The sequence below is a fragment of the Arabidopsis lyrata genome (genome assembly GCF_000004255.2).
Source record: "Arabidopsis lyrata subsp. lyrata unplaced genomic scaffold ARALYscaffold_2, whole genome shotgun sequence".
Taxonomy (NCBI): Eukaryota; Viridiplantae; Streptophyta; class Magnoliopsida; order Brassicales; family Brassicaceae; genus Arabidopsis; species Arabidopsis lyrata.
Window position 1 is genome coordinate 14554277 of NW_003302554.1, and position 18785 is coordinate 14573061.

Consider the following 18785-nt stretch of genomic DNA (forward strand, 5'->3'; position numbering starts at 1 on the left):
TCAATGCTGAAAGATTTCCACAATTTTTCCAGAAACATATATTTTCCTTTTGGAATTGACGAACGAGTCAACTTAATTAGGTTAGTCTAAATTCAAGAAAATTATCGACAGCGCAATACGAATTTTTATCATTTTTTTCAAGAAATGGACCAATGACTTCTTAGAAGTCAAGCCACGAAATTACTCACCAAAAATCCCTTAATATCTGCATTAATTTAATTCTCCCTAAATCTATACTTTTTCCATCGAAATGATTATGGATCCACCTGCTAACGAAAAAAATCAATACTTGGTTTAAAACCGAGTTATATTTTAATATGGTTTAAATAGATTTATATTTCATTTTGAATACTATTATCAAGAAAAACAAAAACAAAAACAAAAACCCAAACTAAAACCAAACAAAAATACAGATATAACATTCCGAATTGAAATCAACAGTCGAATTATCAATGTTGGAACATTCTATAGATATTAAAGCTTTGTGTGGGTTTAAATATTAAGACTTTAAAAGTCTATTTGTGTAGGTTGGCCCTTGATCCGTTTAGTGGATAAAATGATACAACTTCTAATCCCCTTTATCAAACTTTATCCGGTCTTTGTTTAGCTGTACTTTTCACTGATATCTTTTCTCTTCTTATGTTACATTACGTGAAAATAAAATAATATTATGGAAAGTAATATGATTGATCAATTCCACCATGCAATTAGCAGAACTTTCTGCTCTCAATTATGTCTTAGTTATTATTTCAACTTCATAACTGAATCGAATGGATCCCTTATCAACAAAATGATTACTTGTATTGTTACATTATTGTCATTGTTTCGTTAATAATTATCAATGTTCTAGTATCATAAATGTTTCCTTATATAGTTACTAGATTATGTAAGTATGAAAAACACTACATGCATGTTGTGATTAATTTATAGATAGATACAAAAATAAACTTTCTGCAGCCGTAACAAATACTACAATGGATATTTGTTTTTCTTAAAAAGAATTAACTTCCAAAAAAAAAAGGAAGAAGATAGTATTACTAAAGTCAATAACAATATATATAGCCATACAGGCAAAGAAAAAGTCAATACAATCGAGGGGTGTTGTGGTTTTAAGAACTAAACAAAAGTCGGTCAAATAACATTATTGTCTTCTCTAATTCGTTCACCGGTCCCGTAACTGAACTTTGACGTTGGAAGCCTAGTTACTTGATTGATCTCATTATATTAAAAAAAATATTAAAAAGATGATACAAGCCTTATATAAATATGTATATAAATTTGTATAACATCTCGACCACCACGCCAATATCCCTATCTATATAAATAAATTTTTCATCTTCTAAAATCATTTTCAAGTACCATTGCCTATCCAAACTCTATACGCTATACTACATGTAATAAATTAATGACCATAACTCGTTTTCATGACGTATACGTCGTTCATTACTCGGTATTATTCATATCGATTTTGTTTCTTGATAATAAAGAAAAACGAAAAAAACCCACTATTGTCAATATTTATATATATGCAAACAGCACACACAAATAATGCTAGAAGCTTCGTCCTATCATCTTGTATAAGACAGAAAAACTAGTGGAATGCAAATTTTCATATTTTTGTCGTTGTGATTGTATATACATGTAAATAAGTTAGTTTGTATCAATCTCGTGGAAATTCCGATCGATTTGGCCTTTGTATATATACGCATTCGAACTACAACCCTACTATAAGAAACTCCTCAATTTTTATTGCCTTCTTGGCTCATAGTAAGGGTAATTATTAAGTAATAATGGTAGAAACTAGAAAGCTTATAACGAATTCACACAAGTCACTGTCAAAATAAAAATTGAATTCAAATGAGTAAGAATTACTATTGTATTCAAAAAAGAAAGTTTTAATGGACATTAAATCGACGCACATTGCCAAACTCCACATTAAAGCTTTTAAAAAAAAAAACTCTTAACGAAGAAAGAGTTGCAATTATTTTAGTAATTTCAACGATATGGAACTTGCAAATTGTGGAAATTCTTAAGAACGTCCCCAACCAAAAAAAAAAACATGCAACATGGAACCACATATAAGAGTACCCTTCTTTACGTTAATTCTCTTTAAAGCAAGTCTTCTATCTTCAACTTCTTTTTTACCAAATCATCATCTCTCTTTCTCTATCTCTCAAAGAAAAAGTAAAACATGTTCAAGACAAAGACGACGACGTCCCTTCTCTGTTTCCTTCTCACCGCCGTCATATTAATGAACCCATCTTCCTCCTCCCCCACGGACAATTACATATACGCCGTTTGCTCTCCGGCGAAATTCTCTCCTAGCTCCGGCTACGAGACAAATCTAAACTCTCTCCTCTCTTCCTTCGTCAGCTCCACCGCCCAAAGCCGCTACGCCAACTTCACGGTTCCCACCGGAAAACCGGAACCAACCGTTACCGTATACGGCCTTTACCAGTGCCGCGGCGACCTCGACCCAACCGCCTGCTCGACGTGCGTATCAAGCGCCGTCGCACAGGTTGGAACCTTATGTTCTAACTCATATTCAGGGTTCTTGCAGTTGGAGAATTGTCTGATCCGTTACGACAACAAATCGTTCCTTGGGGTTCAAGACAAAACGTTGATCCTCAACAAATGTGGACAGGCGATGGACTTCAACGACCAGGATGCGTTGACCAAAGTTAGTGACGTCATCGGTTCTTTAGGTTCCGGGGATGGACCTTACAGGAACGGTGGCAACGGGAATGTTCAAGGTGTGGCTCAGTGCTCCGGCGATCTAAGTACATCACAGTGCCAAGATTGTTTGTCTGATGCAATCGGACGGCTCAAATCTGATTGTGGAATGGCTCAGGGAGGATACGTTTACTTGTCGAAATGTTACGCGCGATTCAGTGTGGGTGGTAGTCACGCGCGTCAGACCCCAGGCCCAAACTTTGGTCATGGTCAGTCTTCCTCTAAACTTATTTTAAATAAACTTAATAAAAATTAAAAAGTTGTAATCAGCAAAAAAAATAAAGGAAGAAAAAAAAACACCTTTTAACGTAACCAAATAGATGACAATCTCTCTAGTCAAGTTCTGGATTATGAAAATTTAATATAATAGACTGATTTTAACATTTAGTTTAATGGTTTATATTTGTGTATTAAACCCATAAAATTCTTGGTGTTGACCAAAAAATTATGAATATTATACTTTGATGGAGAAAAAATATACTATTAACTTAGAGGTGGATGGATAGTTTTAAAATTTTAGCTATTAATTTTGGCAGAAGGGGAGAAGGACAATAAGGACGATAATGGGGTCGGGAAAACATTGGCGATAATAATAGGAATCGTCACCTTAATCATCTTGCTCGTCGTGTTTCTCGCTTTTCTTGGAAAGCAATGTAGAAAATTACAAGGTATTTACAAATTTAATTTTCCCTTTTTTTCTTGCTCCTATATCGATTATAAAATCTAAATTACCATGTCTATGCATTTTGTAGATGAGAAATGGTGTAAATGAGAGGAAAAAGTGGGAAAGGGATCAATCAACAACTCGAGTAGAGCCACTGCTAGTTGTATTTTTGTAATATTTTTGTTCTCCCTCATAAGATGTACGTAGTTATAGTATATTAATATATATAATATATATACACATATATATATATATATATAAATATATGATTGTATCTCCGAAACGATTTTTGTATAATTGTCGGACTTATATAGGCCAAATCGATATCTTCTTTCTTTGACGTGAATGAAACATTCGATTTGGTATCTTATAAATGCCATTTTTTCCGTCTATGCGTAAATAAAAGTAATTAAAAGGGTTTAATATTCTTCAATTATCAATGTTAGATATGTTAACGTGTCGAGAATAATGGAACAAAATAAACGGAATATAGGATAGAGATACAAAACAAAACCATTTTGCTCGTCCTATTGCGAATGTCTGAACGAATCTTTTCTTCTTATTCATCATTATTTATTCTCATATCGTCTAAAGAACTCAATTGAAGACTTGGCCTAATAATAATATGCTTTAATCATTAAAAATGATAAATTTAAAATTGGCCAGCTGATTACCAAATGGTCTTAGGAATTTGAAAGACCAACTAACGTCTAATTCTTTTCCATATTTTTATTTTCTGAAATTCTGAATGTACTGCCAATGAGAGATTGCTTCATAACCAGGTTTTTCGTTTATAAATTATTACATAATCAATTACATGTATCTGTTGGAAAATCTCGATTTATAAGATAAAATTGTTCTCAAATGATATTTTAATATGTTATAACTTATCAAAGATTCAAAACTTTCACGTATTAATTTACAAAAGTTCACTCAAGTTCTTCATTGGTTTAGTTTTGATATGTAAGTGGATTTAGCCAAATCTATAGTGGACAGTGTTAATGTAAGTTGGGCCGAAAACATAATTATGGGCCTTAGATAATCAAGGAAACTTCTTTCAGCCCATTGAATATCCCTCGTGGTTTAGCTATTATAAATCCAATTAAGTGACACTTTTCGCCTCTACGAAAGAGTCTCGGCTTATCTCATTTCATTTATTATTAAACAGTTGAATACTTTTCAAAGAAAGAAAAAACTGAAGTGATAAATACCAAACCGTTGCATAAGAAAAGCAACCACACCTTTTACATGTGTGAGATCACAAAGAAAATATCCAAACTAATTAATTCACCTTTGAAAAAACTTTAAATAAAACATGCACTAATAAACAAGAGCCACCGACGGATGTCTACTTGAATATGGATATGGTCCTCAGAAATGTAAAAAAATCAAAAGAATAAACACGTGGGAATTAACCGGTGTAGCCTGTAGCACCAACCGTTAGTTGCCGGTTAAAAAATGCCCCACATGCTTTAATCAAGCAAGCCTTTTTTTTTTTTTGTCAAACATCAATCAAGCCTTTAAAAACAGGAAAAGCAAAGAGTTAAATAGGCCTCTCCAAAAGTGTGTCTGTAACATTACCAAAACGAAACCTTCCTTGTGGATTCCCACTTCTTTCTTCTGTGTTTTTCTTCTTCCTTTATATTTAAATGTTTTGGGCACAAACAGCGAAAGAGAGAGACGTAAAAAATTGAGAGTTTGTCATTGATTTGGTTTGCAATGGAAAGAGATTTTCTGGGTTTGAGCGACAAGCAGTATCTAAGTAATAACGTTAAGCATGAGGTTAACATCGATGATGGTGTCGGAGAACGAGGTTTGTGTTCTTGTCTCGATGATCTTTTCTTTTAATGTTTCAAGATGATATCAGTTTTAGCTTTTGACATAGCCGTAAATAAAACAGGGATATATCGTTCAAAAGTTGTTTTATTTAAAAATAATTATTCAGATTCCAAAACTTAAAAAGATTCCATTAAATATTTTATACAAGTGAGGATTGGCCTTATATTGATGTCCATAAAAATTGATATTTTAGGGTTGAGTACGAAGGCAGCTAGACAATTGGGGAAGGCAAAGGTTTTTGCTACTTCAACTTTCATGCCTGCTTCAGATTTCCAGGTTGGTTTAACTTAAAATTTACTTGCAGTTTCTATTATTTAAGGTTTGGTTTCAGAATTGTAACAAATCTGTGAATACTTAAAAAAAAATCTGTGAATACTTCTGTTATGCCTAATCTTATGTTTATGGTCGGAAAACTGGCCGAGAATTTTTGAGAATTTTCATTTTTGTGTATGTGGCCAATCATTAACCATAAAAAAAAAAACAAAAAAAGTTGTATTGATAATAAGTGCAAGTTAAGAGCTGGTAGGGTCGGTCGTTTGCCAGCCGCAAAGTTAGGGGAAAAATAATATAAAATTTTGTGGCGTTTGGTGGTTGGCGTTTGGATCACGTTTATTTCTTGGCATTTTTGATAAAATTAGAATGTAAATCTTAAAATTTAAAGATGTTGACGTTTACAAATTAGGAGGCTAAGGCGTTTCCGGGTGCATACCAGTGGGGATCAGTTTCTGCGGCCACCGTTTTCCGCAGAGGCCAATTCAGCGGTGCGTTTCAGAACGCATCGCCGCTTTTACTAGGAGGATCAGTTCCTTTACCAACTCATCCTTCTCTTGTTCCACGGTAATTTCGATGCTAAAGAATTCAACAAATTATTCCAATCTTTTCATATTTTGATTTTGTTATGGGCTTGTGGAAACAGAGTGGCTTCCTCAGGATCATCTCCTCAGCTCACAATCTTTTATGGCGGAACTGTTAGCGTCTTTAATGACATATCTCCCGATAAGGTATATATATATATATAAAATCAAGATTCATACAAATAACATTTACATATCATTTACATGTTTTAAATTGGACTATTGATGATATGTGAGTAGGCTCAAGACATCATGTTATGCGCGGGGAACGGTTTGAAAGGTGAAACTGGAGAGAGTAGTTTGAAGAAACAACAACCGATTCTCGAAGTTGAAAGAGTGTATGGAAAACAAATCCATAACACTTCTGCTGCTGCCTCATCAAGCTCTGCCATTCACACTGATACTTACTCAAGATGTAGGGACAACCCCATTGCTACGACTAATGCAATGAGCATGATCGAATCATTCAATGCAGTTCCTGGTAACATGATTCCTTCAGGTATATCTAAAATATCAATATGAATCCAATCATTATATATTCAAGATTTTCATTCCACACATCATATGTCTAACTAAACTCAAAAATTGCTTAATTTCAGTTCCTCAAGCTCGGAAAGCATCCTTAGCTCGGTTCTTGGAGAAGCGCAAAGAGAGGTTTGATACATGTCTTTTCTTTATAGAAACTTGAGTTTTTCGATTGAATCTAAAAGAATTGAATGTTGTTGGTGCAGGCTTATGAGTGCAATGCCTTACAAGAAGATGCTTCTTGATTTGTCCACCGGAGAATCTAGTGGAATGAGTTACTCTTCTACTTCTCCTACCTAGAACCTACACTTATTATTCTTAAGGTTTTTTTTTTACAATGGTAATTTGTAATTTTAATCATTAGATTATGATTATATAGTTACCATTTATATTCTTACGAGCAGGAGAAGGCGTTAGGGCGTCTCTGTATTTGATCATTGTTTGTAATGCTTTGGTTTATTATTGTAGGATTACTTTATAACCTTGAGAACTAACAGATATCTGTTTGTCATGTATGTCGACTGTCGAGAATTTAAGATCGAATAAAATTCACTATTGCTATTATTATTATTATTATTATTATTATTATTATTATTTATTATCGAATACTTAATTGATTTATTCAACCAAACAAAAAAACATATAATTTCAAGGGAAATATTAATGTTTTAAATAGCTTTTTACGGGAGTAACGAGTTCAAATTTTGACGTTAAAGAAAATACTAGTTTATATGCTCTAGTTTCCCAATCCGAGTAAAAGTATGTTTAGTCATTTAATAAAGAGTAGCTCCCATGTTTTTTTTTTTTTTGATATACCCGATCGGTTTATCCGGTCATTTTCGGGGGGAACACATCGAAGTGCTACCATGTGGATTCGGACTACCACACTGCCTAACCCCAAATTTGGAATACTTTCCGACTAATGTCCGGAGATATCCAGTTAGCCTGATTCCGGATACCATGTGAATTGCTTGGACCAAGGCCCAAGTCTAACAAATGTGATTTTTGTTTGCAAGAAGGATCGAACCTGGGTTAATTCCTTCCAATCTTTCTCCAATTCTTCCTTACCACTAGACCACAGCTCCCATGTTGATTACGAAACAAAGAGATTCTCTTCACAAGTGAAAAGATCTTATAGATATATTTATTGTTGAGGCAAACAATTATGGTATGAAAGTAATAATGATGAAGGGATGCACATAAGCAAAAGTTTGGTGAGGAGGACACAAAAGAGCTTAACCTCTAAATTCATCACCAAAAACACGTTCATATTTATGAGTGGATAAGAACGATCGTTGTCGTCTTATCATTTTGCATATCCTCTCGCTCGTGTATATGTGCATTTACATCTCGGTTTGGTACAACTTCAACCAGCAATTTCAAAACAAAGGTGGCAAGAACTAAACCAAGGCGTCAAAAGGATTCTGAGTTTCACATTAATCCATCATCATTTACTCACTTGTCCTTTCATGCCCCCACCAAGTTGTGCAATTTGAACTACCACTACACAATTCAAAAGTTCTTTGTTGGGGCTGATTTTGGTCCGTTTGTGTTTAGATTGTTTCATGAATTGATGGATTTATGATTCCCAACACTCGTTTTATGTTATCTCCTTCATTCTCCATTCAAAAAAGTAAGTACTCTGCTTCATATTTTTTAACATGTGAGTGGGTGAGTGTCTCATATTGTATTTTGACAACATGTGGAAATAAAGTCGGGTTGTGACTATCAATATTACTAGTAAAAAAACTAAAAACCAATATACAACGTACCAGACCCGGTCTTTGGATATTTGGGGCCTCAAGCATATTTCAATAATATAATTTTTTATTTAAAACTATTGTTAAAAATTTAAACAAAAACTGTAGAAGACGAGATTCAAACTCAAGACTTGACACTAACTTATTAACTACATAACTACTAGGCTTAGCAAGTTTCTTTGTAATGTGGCCCTAAAAACTTTATTATATTTTGTGGTCTAAAGCAGATGTTTTGCCTGTTTTATGGGTGGGCCGGGCCTGCAACGTACATGTTTATACATAGTTTAATTAACAAATATATTTTTGATTTTGATATTTTGTCTTTCCTCCATTTTTGATCAAGTGTTGTTTAACCTTTTTCATCCAAATTAAGAAAACAATTGAAATTCTATTTTGTCCCTTTATATACACTCCATAAATTGTTTTATTGGTTATTATATTAAAACAATAGAGATAAAATTAGAATTTAAAAAAAAAAAATTGCATGACAGACCTTTAAAATCGGCAAATCAAAATTTTTGTATCATAAAGAGTTTACAAAATACAATTTTTTTTAATACGATCGTTAACATAAATAAAAGAAATTGATAACAAAATGATAGACAACAACAAGTATACAAAAAATGGACATAACATATGAAATCTATTAGCATGTAAGCCTTCTCTAAAATCTTGGTTACTCTCCGCTACTTCATCGAAATTGTTATCAGTTATCTTAAAAGACAATTATAATTACAGATATGTTAAGTACTAAAACAACACTTAAACTAAAACGGAAAAATATCATTTTACATCATTTTTATATATTTTTGAAGAAAACCAAGTTTTTTTTCTTTCTTATTTAATTATCTATTAGTATAGAGTACGTTTTTACACAACACAACACAACACAAAGACAAGGTACAAGGACATGGATACTGGACATGAACATATATCTGCGATCAACAATCTAACATGTATTATTTCAAAAAGATAATTGTCTTACGTTTCAAAGTACAATTTTGAGATAAACCCCGAATTTGTTTCTTCCTTTTACGGTTTGTGGTTCCCAAAGATATATGTATCAATCATCCATTGGTTATAATCATATGAAGATATATGTATCAATGCTCCATTGGTTATAATCATATAAATTAGGCCTGAAATGAACATCCCTTATAAAAAGAAATATAAAATTTTAGTTAGAATCAAAGCTGATTATGAAATATCTTGGATACTATGAAGAAAAACGTCTATTGTTTTATGACATCATAATTATAATACTATGCGATAACAGGTTTGAATATCACAAAAGTATGAAATAATACATAAATTCTCGAGTTTTAAAATGGTTTTTGAAAAATAGATATTTTGTATTATAGTGGAAAACATTGCAAACTTAGAATATTAAATTTTCAAGTATTATAATATAACATATTCAATTTAGAACAAACTAGCAATTGAAACAAAGATAATAAAAATAACTGCTTGATTAAACTCACATATAATTTACATTTCTTAAAGTTTTTAGTAAATTCACGTCTTGCTTGTTTTTATATAAACGATTTGAATGCTTTGTTTACGCATCCCTACAATTAGAAGCCCAAAGAGCTTCATCCTACCTGCTCTCCTGAAGGCCACCCCTGGCCCAAGGCATTGCCATCTATGAAGAGATTTTATCATTTTAGATATTTGTAAATTCTCCGACAATTTACGCCATATGTAACAACAATTGCATAATATCAATTCAATTAGACTAAAGAAAAACGAAGATGAAAACATGTAGATATCGAGGAGCCTAAAAATCAAAAACCCATTTCTGATATTTGCAACGAAATTTTTTTTCAAGTAATTTAAAGGTTGTTTCGGTGCGCACTTATATGGGCCTCACTAATAGGCCGATGACTTCTTCTTTTTTGTCACCAATGGGCTGATATCTATACACCAGGTCTACAATAAGAGTGGTAACGGTTTAAACCTTTTCAGTTTTCACAATATCTTTTCAATTTAGCGTTTTTATTAGGACAACAAACAAATAATGAATTGTTACGTTTACGAACTTAGTTAGATGAATTTAATAGTTCACTAGTCATCTATTTGCAAAAAAGTAATGACTGCAAAGATAAGTTTAAACACTGACACAACTCTTTCTCTTCTTCACTAATTACGGGCTTACAATACAATTGGTTAAGTAGTAGAAAATAAAAGAGTGGCAATAACATTAATAATAATAATTAAAAAAAGGATTAGGGTGGCCTAAAGTTTTCCAGCACACCTCTAAAGGAGAGATAGTAACTAATAAGACCATCGCTCATCGCCAAGAAGAATGGGCGGAGAAGTAACCGAGAAGGCCGACGAGTGGTGCATTGATGTAAGTCGTGGGCTCGGACTGCTGAAAGTAAGGTCTTGAATCTGGAAAAGCATCGGTGACATTAGGTCCACCGACTACAGCACCAACCAAAAGGTTTGGGTTAGGATTTGGGCTTAGGAAATAGCGAGAGCCTTCTTTGCACCCTATATGGCTCGGATGGACTGAAACCGAAGGAACCGAGCTGCCACGGTGATGAATCCTACGTGGAAACTTTTGACCGTATCCAACCATGTAAGACAATCCCATCGGGTTGTCTCCTAAAATGTAATCCACCTGTTCACACAAATCACAAACAAAAGGCTTTGGTCCCAAAGAGCTAAACGGCTATGTTTTTTGTTTTTTTGGGTCTGAAATTTGGGACCAATGTTTTTTTTTTTCTCTTACCTGACGCTTGGCGATTTGACGGAGGAGAGATGGGGAAGCAGTTAATTCGCCACAAGGCACAACCTTTTTGGCATGGCTCAGATAATTAGAGTAAGCCAATAGGAGGAAAGATAGTGATGTTACATGTTGCATGTTACTCCCTCCAGTCTTCACTAGTAACCCTCCTGTGTATGTAAGACAAAAATATATCAGATTACTACTAATTAATTAAATGATAAACATAGAAAAAGTTTTGGGAGGAATAGACAAAAGTAAATCACGTGAATGTGGGAAAAAGTACTTTGATATGGAGAAAAAAATGATGGGTTTTTGTATTATTACCTCGAGAGTATTGGACTTGAGGGTGAGAAATTCCAGGCAATATAGAACAGATAAACCCATCTGCGTTTTGCTTGAAAGACTCAAAATACTCGGCTTTTCCCATTAACACTTCCTGTAATTCAAAACAAGAAGCCAAAAAACAACTATAAAGACAAGACTAATAAAAATAACAAGAAAGATCAAGGACCTTGACACAGAGCGCCATGTGAAAAAACTGAGATGGTGAAAGGGCCTTTGAAAAATCAATTTGATAAAAAAGAGACCGTTGAGAAATGACAAAACAAAAAAAACCCACTTAGGCTTTTGCAGCAGAATGGGAACTGGTAAGGGACACGACGCTTTATTTATTTTCTCAGCCTTTTGAGTTTGAGCCACATGCTTGGTAACAGTATCCAAAGACTTCTTTACCCTTTCCCTCTTTTACTGTCCCCACTTGACCCAATAGGCCTGATACTCTGATTCTGATACTAATAATAATGTTTGCTATATACCTTAGTTTTTAAATACTCTCTATATCCAAAACCACAAATAGGAGGTTTACTCATGTGATACACCCCACATGCAAACTCACAAAATCATACTGTATACATTTCACCTACCTACATTGGATTATCAAGTTTATATATTATAGTATAATATAGATATATGCGAAAAATGCACAATTTTTTTTATCCATTCACTAGTCAAGTAGTCATGGATCATGGGTCCATGTGAGGCTCTGGCTTCCAATTGGTAATATGTTATATTATTAAAAATTATATGAAGCCAAATCTAGGAGGCATGTTGAGCACACACTGGACAAAAAAAAGGGGAATGTCCAATGAGGTATGTCTTACCTTAAGATTTAGCTCCCACATCACATGACCATTTCTAATTGGCTAATTCCCATTATTCATCATGTGCAAGGTCCAATCATCCATCCCCCATTTTATCTTCTCTAATTTAATATCCCATAATAAAGCATGACTCTAACATGACCTAGTTTTCAAACCACTTTTATGTGTCTAATATATCTAAACAAAAGACTCCATTGGTTCACACATCTAATCTAAGCCGGTTTGTTCCAAGATATTGAAGCACACATATAGAAGACCAAAATAACTAGATAGGTCATACAACATATAATTGAAATGTGAACCCCACTTCCAATTATATGATCAAAAGTCGTGCCACAAACACGTGATATACCAGACACAACCATCTCTCTACCTATGTTTAATTTAATTCTTATACATTAGTAGTCCCCTTGTAACCAAACAAACATATGAAAAAAAAAAAACGCCACTCTTTCCCTAAAACCTTGCTAATTCCACACCAAATCTTGACACATGATTATAAGCAAACAATCAATGCGCACCAAAAACCATGCAATATTGACCAGAAAAATAATTGAAATACTATTAAAAGTGATAAGTATTTACCTTGGAGATTAAGACATTAATCCCAGCATGCTTATTGTCCCAACCAAACTCATTAATGGTATCTCCAGCCTTAAGAATCACCTCGTTCTTCACAATGAATTCTCTGTACGCTCGTTTCCTCGAGGCTTTGTGTAGCCACGCCGCTCCCCACAGTAACTCATCCTGCACCACCATCAGATGTCAGTCAAATTCAACATTTATCATCCAACGGCTGATACTAAAATAGGTAACTAAAAAGTAACTATAACTTCTTTTACCTGGTAACCGTTGAAATCACAGTAAAAAGGACAAACCGCGTGGTAGAGACTGTTACTGTACGCGCCGCGATATCTGTTAGCAAACGCGAATACCTGCGACCACGTTACAACATTTTTATCTCAGATCCGTGAGTTTTTGATATATCTTCTATACGTCAGATAAAATATTTATTCAATAGTACATATACGTAAGAAAAATACTCAAAACAAAGTCAAATTATTAAAAACGAATCATAGAAATGGACCAACTATAAACAAAAAAAAACAATTATTAATGGAGACGAATCTCTTATCTCACAAGCAAAGAATAATTGATTAAAATTAAAAACTTTTTGACTATTAAACAAAAAAACAAAGAGAATAATATTAAAAAATTGCTTTAACGGCCACAGTCTTAACAATTTTAGTTATGATTAAAATTAATTACCACAATCAATGCTATGTAATATGGTTAAAGTGTGAAACAGAGTAACGTACCCTAGTAGCACGATCAAGAAGAAGTCTGGAATAAGAAGGATCGCGTTTTCTAAAAACGATTGAAGCGGCGGCTAAAGCGGCTGCGGTTTCACCGGCGACGTCAGAACCAGGATGAGCTCTATCGATTTTGTAAACAGTACGAAGTGTGTCCATATCTTCAGGTCTTTCCCAACAGTTATGATCGGAGTAAGCGTCTCCGACTTGGACGAAAACGACGCCGGGAATCGCCGTCGCTTTAAGGAGGTAATCTGTTCCCCATTTGACTGCTTTCACGGCGTTTTTAAGCTCCGGTCCCATGGTTTTACCGAAATCGATTATACTCCATGAAAGCATCGTTGTTGTGAACGCCATCGGAAAACCGAACTTGATGTTGTCTCCGGCGTCGTAGTAACCTCCGGATAAATCAACCTGAGATTTTTTTAGGCGAAAAATGTTTCGTCGGAAAACAGAGATTAGACGAAGGAGAAAATTGAAATGTATGTAAGTAGACTTACGCCGGCGGAGGAACCGTCGCGTAATGCTGAGTCACGGCGCCATTTTAAGCGTTGATCTGGAGGGAGTTTACCGGAACGTTGACCTTCGAAGAAGAGAATGCTTTTACGGAGAGCGTCGCGGTAATCGTGTCCGGCGGAGTAAATCGGCGGAGAAAAAAGAAGAACGGCGAGCAAAATCACCGGGAAAATTAGGGATTTTCGCGCCATTCTTTTCTCTGTTTTTTTTTTTTGGTGCTCTTCTTTTTTTTTTGTTTTCTGTTAGTGTGAGTGAGAGAGAAGGTGATAGGACCAACGAAGGGGCTCTTTATACTAAAAAGGTCCTCTTGGATTCCAGAATTAGAGCCAATGAATGGTCACCACGTGGAATTTTTTTATTGGATGTAGCTCCATGTTAGATTGGGTATGGAGGTTTGGATTCCGAGGCGAATTTTGGATTGACCGGGTTTGAATAACCGGTTGGACCGGGTGGGTTATTGGATTCGGGTTTTAGGGTTTTTTGAGGATTTAATGTAGACGGTGTGGAAGGAGTGGTACGCCGTCGGTGTACGGTGAGAAAATCCAAAATAGCAAAATAAAAAAGTTGAAATCTGTGAAATGAATTATGAAGAAAGTTAAAATAAAAGTGAAATTTTTACCATGTGACCCACCGCCCTATTGGCATGCGACACGTGTTTTGATCTCAATTAGGTGGTTTTGGAGTTTTGTGATTAATTTTTTTTTTGCTTTTTCCTCTTTTTAACCAAGACATAATTAGTAAAATCGCTATTGAATTTTGATTTTTGTTTCACCATTAATTTAGGCTTTTTTGGACCTACAATTAGAGAAAAGATTCCATCAGCCATGAAATTTTATTTGATTTATTATGGGAAAAATGTCGTTAAAATCCCCAACTTATTAAGTGGGTTAATAAATCCTCAACTCATAACAAAACGAAATAAATATCAAACTTATGTTGACTTTCCAAATAAATATCAAACTTATGTTGACTTTCCAAATAAATATCAAATTTCCGTTGACCTAGCCATATTAGGTACGACGTTAAGTGGGTTAATAGATCTCGTTAACGGAGGTAATTTTCTGTTAACATATGTGTTAATTGATAACGACATTGTTTCATATAACAACAAAACGACGTCGTTTTGTCGTAACGATTGAATTAAATCCCTAAAGTCAATCTTAGATCCCCAAATCGAGCAAAATCCCTAACCCTAAATAGAGTATGATTTAAAACTCGGGATTTTATTGAACAGTTATGACAAAACAACGTCGTTTTGTGTTTAGAAGGAATACTTGTTAGTATTTTGATCAACACTAACAGGTGTTAACATTGTTTGTTAACTCACTTAACGTCATGCCTAATATGGCCAAGTCAATGAAAGTTTGGTGTTTATTTGGAAAGTCAACATAAGTTTAATATTTATTTGGAAAGTCAACATAAGTTTGATATTTATTTCGTTTCGTCATGAGTTGAGGATTTAAATCAATGTTTTGAATAAGTTGGGGATTTTAATGACATTTTTCCCGATTTATTATTACTCAGTTTCTTGTTTCTTCAAACTTGTGGTTGTGGTTGAGATTATGAACATCTTAAAACTCGATGTATATAGTAACGTAATAAATTTTTAGCTAAGATCCAAATTTCATCGATTGCAATCTGTAATCCACTTACTCATGTGATGTGTAAAATGGACAATTATTATATAGTTTTTTTTTTCCTTTTCATAAAAGTTTATTGTATTCTTCTTCATTTTTATGGGAAAGTTATTATATTGCTAAGTATTTTTTTTTTTTTTTGTCAACCGCTAAGTATTTCTTTGTGTTCCTTATATGATGATGATTTAGAACACAGTTCAATCTCATTTTATATCTCTAATGAGGCATTAAGCATAAAGCATTGGTACTTAAGGATACGAGTTCTTACTATGCATTGGAAACAAAAGATTTCCTACGAACGTATAAGAGTAATAAAAAAACATTTATCAACCATCTAAGCATATTATCGATTAAAACGACTGCTAACATTTTATATGTTTTGGTTTAAAGTATCAAAATCGTGAGATTTTTTCGTAGTGAATATTGAATCAAACACAATATAAGAACAACTCTTTAAAGAATAACTCTCTTTATTAATCTCAAGAACTCAAACTCTCAAACTCTCTTTCTCAAAAACCTTAAACACATAAAACTCTCTATCTCAATCTCATAAGCTATATCACAACTCGATATATGCTTATATAGCCACAACCTCTAAACCTAATCATAACTCAATTAGGATTACATAATATTCTCTAGATAACTCCTAAAGAATTAGTCTTTATCTCTTCAATAAACCGACATCTTGCGGTTTAAGTAACCTCCGGTTTAAGCCTCTTTCAAGCTTAAACCAACAATCTCCCCCTTAAGCTTGAAATCTTCTTATCACCATCAATGTCAGACCCAACTTCAACATTGTGTGAATCCTAGCAGCAAACGTATTTGGTTCATCAAGACTGAATCCAGAAGTCAACAAAGCTGTCACGAACAGCTTCATGACGAGATCTTTAACGGACTTGCCATTCTTGTCAACTTCAGCTCTCTTCCTAAGCTCCTCCATGATACCATTGTCGGGGTTGATCTCCATTGTTTTCTTGCTCGACATGTAACCACTCATGCTGCTATCTCTCAACGCCTCTGTCTTCATAATCCTCTCCATGTTCGCAGTCCATCTGTATTCACCAGTTACTAGACAGCAAGGAGAGTCCACAATCCTGTCTGAGACCACAACCTTCTCAACTTTGTCTCCAAGAATTTCCTTAATCGTCTTGCAGAGATTCTCGAAAGATTCTTCCTTCTCTTCCCTCTTTTTTTTCTCTTCTTCGGTCTCATCTTCAAGTTTCAGTCCTTCTTTTTCTTCTTCTCCTTCCTTCTCTTTGTCACTTCCAGCCTTGGCTTTTTTCTCTTTGTCAACCATCACTTCTCTGGTGGGCTCTGCTTTGTCTTTACCTTTCTCTTGAGAAGACTCAACGTGATCAACTTCAAACTTAGAATCCGCATAGAAAGTAGAACCACCACCAGGATTCTTAATCTCTCTCAAATGCTCCAAGTAATTATAACCGTCATCAAGATATCCTAACTCCAAAATCTCCTTCCTCATAGCCTTAATCCAAGACCTTCCTTGATAATCTTTCTCCTCTTTGCCATGGAATGTACTCTTATCTGCATAATGCTCCCCTTTGGCTTCACCTTGTTGTAAAGCAAGTACCAAAAACCTGTTCTTTTGAGATTTATGGTATTTTTCTAGTAAGGCAACAAGTCGCTGCTTCCGCGCACGTTCATCCAAGACCTCAATGATTTGCGTAACGTCGTGGTTGGCGGCTAAGTCTACGGAGCCTATGACTACCTTGATTGGGTTTGGATCCATGAATTCCTGCGCCAATTTGTGAACATCCAAAGGCCAAGTTGCACTGAACATAACCATCTCACGAACTTTATTTGTCTTGCTCAATGTAAACCGAACAGGTTCTTCGAAACTCATATCAAGCATTTGATCTGCTTCATCCAATACCACAAAGGAAACTTTCGAGGGACGAAGCTCATTAGACTCAATCAAGTCTCTCAAACGACCATGCATACCAATGACAATATCAACTCCAAATCGAATAGCATTTATTTGACGCCTTTTAGAGCTTCCACCATATACACATATTGATTTCACACCACAAGGTTCTCCAGCTTCACTCAAAACATCAGAAATCTGAACATCCAATTCTCGTGTAGGAGAAAGAACCAAACAAGTAGGATTGACATTCTTTGATCCTCCACCAATCTTCTTATTCTTCTTTAACACATGCATAATCGCAAGAATCCCAGAAGCCAATGTCTTACCTGACCCAGTTTTTGCAATCCCGATAAGATCACGACCATCTAACAAAACTGGCCACTTATGTGACTGAATCGGAGATGGCTTTTCTAAAACATTCTCCGTCAAATTCGATTCAGCAAAAGTCTTCAAAGTTGCGTACTTTGCTTCTTCCACATCTTTCCCAGTCATAACAACCTTCGGTTGCTCACTTTCTCCTCCATTGGTAACACTTAACTCCTCAGCTTCTAGCTTCTTCTCCGGGACATCCTTCTTCTTATTCTTCTCACTCAGTTTCTCCTCTCTCTTACTTTTATTCGTCTTCTTGTTGGTCATCGGACTCTCAACGACTAAAGGTTCGCCGGAGATGGGAAGCTCTTGGAATTTTCTATCCATCAGAATTCTCATGATAACCTTGTATAGCCTATTTTTGGACCTTTTTGCTTTAATCAATAGCTTTCCGTCTCGGTCATACATAGTCAAGTAATCTTCTCGCATCCTCACATCGCAGCCCGACTCCGTAGCTTGGCCGAGACTCACAATATTGCTTCTCAAGTCCGGGATATAATATACATCGTGTAAAGCTCTCCTCTCTCCATTTTTTGTTACAAGCACAATTGAGCCTTTTCCTTTGATGTCAATTTGAGAATCATCACCAAATCTCACCTTTCCTGTGAATGATTCATCAAGCTTAGAGAAATAAGCTAAGGTTCCCGTCATATGGTTGCTAGCTCCATTATCCAAATACCACACATTCTCAACACCTGAACTTGTTTCAAATTTATTTGGAACTACATTCCTTTCATTCAAGTATACAACTTCATGTACCATTAGTGCATCGGCCTCTTGTGTGTCATCATTCTTGGTT

The 18785-nt window shown here is 34.8% G+C and overlaps 4 protein-coding genes across 4 annotated transcripts; 2 read left to right on the forward strand and 2 right to left on the reverse strand.

Annotated features, from left to right (window-relative positions):
• Positions 1-1618: 1618 nt before the first annotated feature.
• LOC9323388 (cysteine-rich repeat secretory protein 2) lies at positions 1619-3762 on the forward strand. The gene is made up of 3 exons (XM_021010298.1): positions 1619-2942; positions 3270-3401; positions 3486-3762. Exons 1-3 carry the CDS (start codon positions 2192-2194, stop codon positions 3503-3505), a joined length of 903 nt encoding a protein of 300 aa, XP_020865957.1. The 5' UTR covers positions 1619-2191; the 3' UTR covers positions 3506-3762.
• Positions 3763-4934: 1172 nt separating this feature from the next.
• Positions 4935-7182, forward strand: LOC9323389 (protein TIFY 7). Its single transcript, XM_021035399.1, has 7 exons — positions 4935-5210; positions 5430-5512; positions 5919-6073; positions 6153-6237; positions 6331-6589; positions 6690-6744; positions 6822-7182. Exons 1-7 carry the CDS (start codon positions 5117-5119, stop codon positions 6913-6915), a joined length of 825 nt encoding a protein of 274 aa, XP_020891058.1. The 5' UTR covers positions 4935-5116; the 3' UTR covers positions 6916-7182.
• A 3295-nt stretch (positions 7183-10477) lies between these two features.
• On the reverse strand, positions 10478-14745 carry LOC9323390 (endoglucanase 8). The gene is made up of 7 exons (XM_002888743.2): positions 14080-14745; positions 13586-13993; positions 13109-13201; positions 12852-13013; positions 11431-11542; positions 11110-11273; positions 10478-10998 (listed from the first exon to the last, which is right to left on the reverse strand). Exons 1-7 carry the CDS (start codon positions 14284-14286, stop codon positions 10666-10668), a joined length of 1479 nt encoding a protein of 492 aa, XP_002888789.1. The 5' UTR covers positions 14287-14745; the 3' UTR covers positions 10478-10665.
• Positions 14746-16168: 1423 nt separating this feature from the next.
• On the reverse strand, positions 16169-18313 carry LOC9324853 (DEAD-box ATP-dependent RNA helicase 5). The gene has a single exon (XM_021010083.1). It carries the CDS (start codon positions 18311-18313, stop codon positions 16478-16480), a length of 1836 nt encoding a protein of 611 aa, XP_020865742.1. The 3' UTR covers positions 16169-16477.
• Between the last annotated feature and the right edge of the window lie 472 nt (positions 18314-18785).